The sequence below is a fragment of the Pygoscelis adeliae genome, unplaced genomic scaffold, assembly GCF_000699105.1.
Source record: "Pygoscelis adeliae isolate BGI_AS28 unplaced genomic scaffold, ASM69910v1 Scaffold179, whole genome shotgun sequence".
NCBI lineage: Eukaryota > Metazoa > Chordata > Aves > Sphenisciformes > Spheniscidae > Pygoscelis > Pygoscelis adeliae.
Genome location: NW_008825612.1, coordinates 2250602 through 2259451, shown reverse-complemented (window position 1 = coordinate 2259451; position 8850 = coordinate 2250602). Strand labels below are relative to the sequence as shown.

Genomic DNA, 8850 nt, shown 5'->3' with positions numbered 1-8850 from the left:
AGAGTACACCTGTCTAAGCCGTGAGCCGCCAGCTTCTCCAGGAGAATGCTGTGGGAGACGGTGTCAAAGGCCTTACTGAAGTCCAGGTAGGCCACATCCACAGCCTTTCCCTCATCCACTAGGCGGGTCACCTGGTCATAGAAGGAGATCAGGTTGGTCAAGCAGGACCTGCCTTTCATGAACCCCCGCTCCATAACCTTCCCCGGCACCGAGTTCAGACTGACAGGCCTGTAGTTCCCTGGATCCTCCTTCCGGCCCTTCTTGTAGATGGGCGTCACATTGGCAAGCCTATGTAGTAGTGGACAAGTAGTGCACCATGTTTTCTCCTCTTTGGTTTCTAAATGATAAATTAATGTCTCCGAATCTGTGGCCTTGTAAGTTATCTTCATCTCACTTCTGCTACTTCTATCCTCATGACAGTGTCATTCTTTCTTACAAATCAAAATATTAAGTTACTGAACCAGTCACCTCAGGATTTGAGTAACTGCTGCTTTTTCTGTCAATACAAGGCCTATTTTTTATCTTTGTAGCCAGTTCCTTATGACCTCGGTACTTGTGTACTAACCCATCTGTTAGATCTCTGGATTTGATGCAGGATGCACAGAAAAAGTTTACGCAGGCTTGGATAAAAAGGTGAAGAAGTCTTGGAGAAGGGGTTTATTTTTGTTATAGTTAGTTGGCTCAACATAGAGCCTTGCATTCTGAGTGGACTACAGCTTTCCCAAATGTGCCTTCTTCCTTAAATGTCTGCTATTCTCCACTCATAGGGTGACATGTCACTTCCTACATCATTACTAGATGTTTAATTTCACTTGCTGCTTTGTTCAGTCTCAAAATAGTTTTGTCTGAACTCCATGACGTAAATGGGTTGAAGTTTTCTTGATTGTCCTTTCTTGAATGTGGTGAAACATTACACTTTCTGTTCACTTCTTCCACTTGTCTTCTTGAGTTTACTCCAGGCTTCACCATGATCATCTTTATTTCTTTACATATTGGGACTGTGTCTAGATTATCTTTAAGCTTGACACAACCCTCACTGCCTATTGAGCTTGTTTCTGTTTTACTGTTTTGTTTGGTCTTCCTTTCAGAAAAAAAATGATGTGACTTGTGATAATTCTTCCTTTTTCCTGTAGTCTGATCTGGTTTAGGTTTGTATATCAGTTTACTTATTTCTGACTACAATTTTTCTGGGCTGGTTCTTCAGCCTAGGTCTGTCAGCACTTCCCTACAAGTTTTCTTCTGTTTCAGTGCAAATTCCAGGCAGTCTTTGCACATAAACTTGGAATAGGCTTGGAATGTCTTAAAGACTCTGAGCTCTTCAGTTCTGTTGACTGAACTAACTAGATCCCTTAATTCTCAGAAATAACCTCAATTAGCAACTTGGGGAGTTTTTTGTTTGTTTCCTTCCTTTCATTAAATGCGAAGAGAATCCAATTTCAGGTGGCCACTAGTTGGTGACCAGCTCTTTGCCGGTGTCACTGCTGGTTACAAAATGAAAGGAGCTTCTGTTGGCTTGGTGGCAGGTGATGAGATCTGTCAGCTCTTGCATCCAGGAGTAACTGGGCCTCACTGGGACCCAGTGGCTTCATCTGCCTGGTAAAGGGATGTTTTTCAGCATATTCTGGCATATATCAGATTGCTATGCTTTATGATATAACTTTAGGTCTTTTTGTTACACGAACAGATTTTACTAAGCTCTTGGCTGCAATGTTTTGCTGAAACTGCTTCCATGGATTAATCATCCGTTTAAGTTTTATAAAATTTTAATTATCTCTGCGTTTTTACTGAATCTCCCTTTGCTTTAGTATTTTTGGTGGAGAAGATTTGGAAAACATTTTCTGTATGTTATTGTCCTATACCTTCTTACCACCAAACTAACGTTCTTTTGATTCCCTCTTCTGTATAAAATTGTTTAGTTGTAATCCTTCTCCCCCCGTCTTTGAGCCCTCCTCTTTTTTCTTCCACTATGATTTTCAAATACAGATGACTTAATAGTTTACAGGTTAAAAAAGACCTCTCAAGAAGTAAATCCTGAAACAAAAACTAGTCGCTATATACTAGTTATTTCTTTCTTTTCTTCTCTTGTGGCATATGACTTCAATCCAAGTTATAGGAAAAATTCCTCATTTTCTGGGAATGTGATGTTTTTTACAGTTCATGCTTAAATATGTTTTAGCTTATAAGCTTCTCTATTAATATTCACAGATTTGTAATTTCTTATTTTTCTTCTACACCACTGTTAAGAAGCACACAGTGTACTTTGCACACAGGATGCCGCTGACCAAGGGGGTGATCCGAAACAGTATTGTGGGATTATATTTTTGGTCACCCAGTTACATCACTTGAGAAGTAGGATGTGTGGGAGCAGAGAGGGGTGCCTTCATTTTTGACAATAGGTCTTCCTTACACCTTTACTCTTTCTCTAACGTTTAAAGAGCCAAGATCCAAATGGTTACTTCTACTGCAAAAAGCAGCAAGGAAAAAAATCTAACTTTGCACTGGACAATAAGGGGAGGTAGAATCATCATAACCACCTAAAAATTCTAGCTCTTGGCTGCAATGTAAAGGTAGAATTCTACCTTAAAAGGTAGAATTTGGCTGCGTTTCCGTTGCTTGGTCTGTCGTAGGTCCTTTGGTAGGCAGTAGAACTGTGGGCAGGTTCTGTCCACCCAAGGACAGAGCTGATTTCTAATTTCCATTTCAGACACGGGAGCAGGAAGAGCTGGAGGAAGCTTTAGAGGTAGAGCGACAGGAAAATGAACAAAGGCGACTGCTCATACAGAAAGAAGAACAACTACAACAGATGATAAAAAGGAAGAATAAGCAGGCACTCTTGGATGATCTGGTGAGTGACAAAACCAGAGGCTTTGAATGCTCAGTATAATGCTCAGAGCAAACAGCAAGTACACTGACATTCATCTCTACCACAGTTAACTGTGTGGAGTTAATATGTCTGCCCCTTTCTGTTTCCCTGTCTTGCATGTTTTGTGTGTTACTGTTCTCTAACCTGTCATTCATTTCAGTGTTACAAACAATTCTGGTTTTGTTAAGCTAAGGACTGGAGAAAGAGTGCTTCTGGGATTCATAGACTTAATTGGCCTCATTGTCCAGAATGTCCAGTGCTGGTTAGAAATTAATTCTACGAAAGCATTCTTGGCTGTTTCAACACAAAATTAATCCTGGGTAAGATTCTAGCAAAGAAAAATGCAGGCAGCTTTTTGGGTATTTGAAGAAGGCTATTTTCCTGGTTCTACCTGTTTTGATTTTTTTTTTTTCCCCTCATTTAATTTCCTAGTGAGCTTCCATTGAAAGCCTTTTTCTTGTTGCGCATTGACATGTGGGGGTATATTTCAGAAATTGCTTTAGTGAGTCCAGCCACTCTACCAGTTTACTTATTAGTTGACATTTGACTGCATATCTGAAGAAGAGCTAGTATAAAAGTCTAGATTTCTACTTAATTCATTGACAGTATGAAAGCCACAGGCTTTGACTGTGATCCGGGATGGCTTGCATTAGCATAGCTGATATGGTGACTACTCTACATTGAACCTGATGTGTGATAGGTGAGGTTCTGTCATGTCTGAGGCCACATAACTGCCTGCTTGTATTGCCTTCAGCTGATCACAGTTGCATCTGCTTTGGTGTATGTCTGATCATGCAATTTGTGAGGGGGCTAGAGAGGAGCTACTAAGTTGGTTCAGCCATAATGTGAAATCCTGCCACTGCTGGCTTGTTAAGCAGTCCTGAATGGTGGCTGATAATCTGGTGTGTTGAAGCAAAGTGGTAATCAGGAGCTACTTCATGAGCTCAGCCACCTCTGCAATGGGGAGATGGTGGATAACAGGGGACAGTAACCTCACGAGTTATTTGAGCATTAGTCAACCCTTTTTGAGTCAAAGCACCTAAATGATAGGTGGTGCCTTTGTATTCAAAAACTACTAAAAGAAAAAGATTTCTTGCCTTGAGTGTGTTGTGTTCTCTTACTGCGAACTTTTTGTGTATGAGTTGCTCCTTTTGAAGTGAATAAAGCTTGGATTCATTTGAGGGGTGTATAGACAACTGAAGAAAAACTCAGGCTACTTCTGGAAGTTGTGTTAATCTTGTCTTTGGCTGAATTTACTACTGAGTCTGCATCTGAAATGCAATGATGATGTGTGGGCATAGAGAAGCTCAATAAATGTGTTATTTAAACAAGATTCACATCTCCATTTTTTTAATACACGTGTGTGTGTGTACAGACACGCATGCACACACATTCACATGCTCTAACATCCATGAGAACAGTGTGTGTGTAACCTTGAAGGAAATCAGGAAAAAGGAGAAGTATGTATGCATGCACACATGTGTGCAGCTATGTCAATGTGGTTTAAAGCTGCTTGGCAGATTTAAATCAGAATTTCTCTCAGTTTATCTCACATTAATATAGCATTAATTCCTGCTTTGTATTCTCAGTTCTTATTCAAGATACAGATGCTTTTCTACCTTTCCTGGAAAAGTAAAGTTCCACTTTGAACCAGTGCAGAAGGCACTGACGTGAAAAGAGGGCACCGATGTGTGATTTAGAAGCTTCAGGCGCTCTCCTGAAGAGCTGCCTTTTCCTAAGCCAGGAGTCCTGGCAACCTGTCATTGGTTTTGCTGAAAGGAGCTGGTGTTTTCATTTTTTTGTAGACAAAAGCAGAGATGAGCAGAAAGGTTCTCTGAAAATCTCTCAAGACTATAACTTTGAATCCAGCAGTCTTTTCACTTTAAAGGTAAAAGTGCTTACAATCCCCACAATTAGGAATAGTTTGAGTAGTGGATCAATTAATAAAAGCTCCACTATGAACTTGAGTTAATGGCTCAGAATAAGGATTTTTAACTGGTTTCTGACTTATTTCAATCCTGTTCTAAAACACACTCTTAATTTACTACAGACCAGTGTGTTTTTTGGTTTGTTGGTTTTTTTTTTCCTTTTTTTTTTTTCATTTTTACAAAGCAGTTGGTTTTACTGGAAACCTACTTCACCAGGTGGCTTGAGGAAAGAATGGTTATAAATAACCCTTAAAACATGACCAAAATAGGTGGTTTTAACTGTGATTGCATATGTATTGCTATTAAAACATATCTTGAATATTCTAAAAACAACAGAAAGGTGATTTTTTTAAAGGCCGAGGAAGGAAACAGGGCAATTTTAAGTTGTGTCTGTGTTTATGAAGGGGCACTGTCAACTTAAATTTGAGCCAAAACTTGTTTTGTAATACTAAAGGTTTATAAAACCAGCACTGAGGTGTTTGTATAATGACTTACAAAGTCTCTGGAAAACCAGCAGTTGTTAAACAAACATTTCTTATGGTCTCTGAAATCCTTCTAATGCTGTGCTGCAAATCTGAAAATGAAGCTGATCATAAGTAAAACTTAATTGAGAAATGCAGCAAAAGCAAGCATAAGTAGTAGCAAAGAATTACATTAACAAAATAATCTTGTATCTATGGTTGCTGGTACTGCACTAAAGCAACAGGGATTAAGTTCTGGCTACAGTGATACTAGTGGCAAAACTACTGACTCGGCAGGATTGTGAGTACAGAGGAAGGTGGGAAGCTGACATTTCACCTATCTGTTTTGAATCATCTCTTTTGGATGCATCACCTGGCTCTGGGAACCTACAGCCCACTTGACCTGGGTCTTGGTCATTTTGTTCAAGATTTTTTTTTTCCCCCGCCCCCATACTGGGCAGCATGAGAAAATTTAAGATAAATTTGTTGTGTGGTGCAGGTAGAGATGTCGGGCCTTTCCTCTTCCAAGAAGAGAATTTTACCTTTGGTGCTTAAATCCTAATGGCTGAGGAGAGATTCACAATTTCTTATATGTATTATTTATGGTATTATCATATTGAGTAAAGGTCTCAGTTGTTTACAAAAGGGTACAAGAATACTGTCCTGTCTTCAGAGAGCTTATAGTTTAGATAGTCCAGGTAGAGAAAAAGGTGCCGAAATGTTTGGTATTTAAAATGTTGTGCAGCAGGCTCTGGTTCCTGGTCAGCCTGGTCAGCTCAGTGGGTTATGCAGAAAGGACTGGACTTGGGGCCAAGGCTCCACGAACCCGTCCTTCGCTGGGAGCAGGGAGGGGAGGGCCAATGTCACTTGCTGGAAAGGTGAGCAAGGTGTCGCGGGCTACTGGAAGAGCAATCAGGTGCTTTGCCTACGTTGTTACCTGTTGCCTGTTTTGCCTCCCAGTACTAAATTAGGCAGATTTTGTATTACCTTCATTATAAGTGACCTCTTTTACAATAAAACCTCTCACTTTAAAAGCACAACACCTTGTTGTAATTTAGACTTGTAGTCTCAAATGCATCTTACATATTATTGGAAGAGTTGTATGTGTGTTTTGTTTTGGGTTTGGTTTTTTTAACCCTCTAGACTTGGATAATCGGGGCTGAGTAAAATATTAAAGCACTTCCTTTATTTACTATATAAACTCTCTCACCTGTGTACAGAGAATTATAGATCTGCTCTTAGATGTCTTCGGTGTTATGGGACTTGCGCTCTCCTCTTCAAGAGCCCATACTTGCAGGCATGAGCAAAATAGCATTGCAGCACATGGCAAAGAGGCAGGTTTTCCCTGGGCTGTGGCATAGCTTGGAGTCAAGCAAAGGGCAAGGTGCCTTAAAGACATCAGGTGTCCCCACTTTTACCAGAACCTCAGGGGTTTTGAGACAAACCTTTCAGAAATTTTTGCATATAGCTAGCTTTGTTCATACTGTTAGACAGTTTGTTTTCCCATACAGAAAATTGCTAGTACGGGTAAATGCTTACAGGATTGGACCTTTCATGTGTGTTAATAGTTAACAGAAGGGCTATGTGCGTATTAGAAAGGACAAACAGTCATGGATGCGGTGGCTTGCTGGCACAGTGTGGGTTTCCCACAGTTGTGTAATCTGGTTACCGGTCATTGTGAGAACTCTTGAGAAGTTGGTACAAAAATTGGCTTCCTTTGTTACTGTATTAGAAATGCAGTGAACGTTTAAGGAATGTGAGAGGGCAAAACGAACCAGAGAACACTTCACAATCTTCCCTTCTCCCCCAGCAGATTAAATCTGATTATTTAAAGAATCCAACATCCTTAAACTCTGCTGGCAGCTAGCACCACATGCTGCTGCATGGTGGTTACAGACACGTACCACGCATTGAAGATGCAGACTGTAAACTAGTGCATTCATGGTCCAAATTTTCTCCCAGTTGTACAGAAATTAGATGTCTCATTATTACAATTTAGGTTTTTAACCTCTTCCCTCCCCTCCTCCCGGTTAATCACAGAAATGTGAGTAGGATCCTGTGCCTTAGTTGTTGTATTTGTGACTCTGGACCAGGTCTCATCATGTGAGATTTTTCTGCTTTTAGCACTTGCAATTTAGTCATAAGACAAAGAGAGCGTAACAAAAAATAGAGAGGAAGGAGGACTGGAGCGTGATGTGAAAAGTCAGTGTACAACATGACTGTTCTTCACGATCGCTTCAGAACATTTCTCTAGGATACCATGAACAGCAAGGCATCTCGCGGCATTAAAAACTTCCAACTTCTTACCTGTTGTAAATAAAAAGTCACAGTCTCATTTATTAAAGTTTGTTTGTTTTTTCCCGTAACAAATATGGTTCATAGTTCAGTATTTTCTTGGTTCTGTGAAACAGAAGTATATGTGATGTTTGAGGGCCTTAGGAATAAAATACTGCGCTAGAGCAGTCCGGGAAGAATCCGTCTGAACTTCTTCCCTGCTCTCAACTTTACAGTCATTCTAGCTAGGAAGTCTCAAGGATTTCGGTGTGTGTGTGGATAGTCACATTAGTTAATTAGAAAATTACTTGGCCAATAATTTTCTGACTCTCTCACGAATGCAGTTACAAATATGTATGTTAATAATCATTCTGTTCTGAGAGTTTAAGTAGTTCATTTGCTTAACTATTCATTTTATTACTTTATATATATATATATATATATTTAAATTGGCTGGCTTCCCTAAAAATAAGTTGGTGAAGGAGAAAATAAATATGCTGTTGGTTGCACTTACAATAGTGCCATTGTGCAAAGCAGAGCAAGGATCATTTCCAAACGGCCTCAGGTGAAATCTAATGGGAAACAATTTCAAACTGGTCTGAATTCATTGGTAGAAAGAATGCGTCTTAGATAAACATCTGATCCAAGTTATACTACTTGGTATTATTCCTTCTCTGATTAAGTTCTAATTTTTTTTTTAATTTTAATAAATATAGTTACATTGGCCAGTTGGAATAAGGAGCCTGTTATATTGTCTTTAATGTGGATTCTATAAAAATGGTTGTTTGCAGGTTGCTCTGATTTATGGGGTTGCTGCAGCTTTTTCTTATTACTGAAAATGATCGTTTTCTGTAAACTGTTTCTCATAGCGAGGATACTTAGCCTTATGCTGCTCTGCTAGTGATGGCCCTTCAGACACAGCTTGCAGTTTTGAAAAATATGCAGTGTTAATTAATACTTGTTTTGGTTTAGCATTCAAACTGTTCCTTGTATGTTTATAGGAGAGCTCCAATCTTCCTGCTTCACTGCTTTTAGCTCAGCATAAGGACAGATCTACTCAGCTAGAAATGCAACTGGAAAAACCCAAACCTGTTAAACCAGTCACGTTTTCCACTGGCATCAAAATGGTAAGACTTGCTTTTTTCTTTTTTTTTTAATGCCTTTCAAAAGACCAAGGATTTCCTCATATGAAATTTAGAAGTTATTTAAACCTGAGTTGCGTATTATGTGAAATAGACTGTTGTCTTCCAATTAAATAAATAATTAGGAATTAATCTAAGAGTTTCTTCATTCTGCTAGTCGGAATATATGAAATATTTTCATT

At 39.3% G+C, this 8850-nt stretch overlaps 1 protein-coding gene across 1 annotated transcript in view; it reads left to right on the top strand.

The window, feature by feature from the left end:
- Positions 1 to 8850, top strand: part of MNAT1 (MNAT CDK-activating kinase assembly factor 1) — a gene marked incomplete at its 5' end in the record, with an annotated part of 110939 nt that overhangs the window by 32461 nt on the left and 69628 nt on the right. The window contains 2 exons of the mRNA XM_009332753.1: positions 2705 to 2845; positions 8528 to 8653. Of these exons, the coding sequence (XP_009331028.1) occupies positions 2705 to 2845; positions 8528 to 8653 (267 nt within the window). The remainder of the gene's footprint in view (positions 1 to 2704; positions 2846 to 8527; positions 8654 to 8850) is intronic.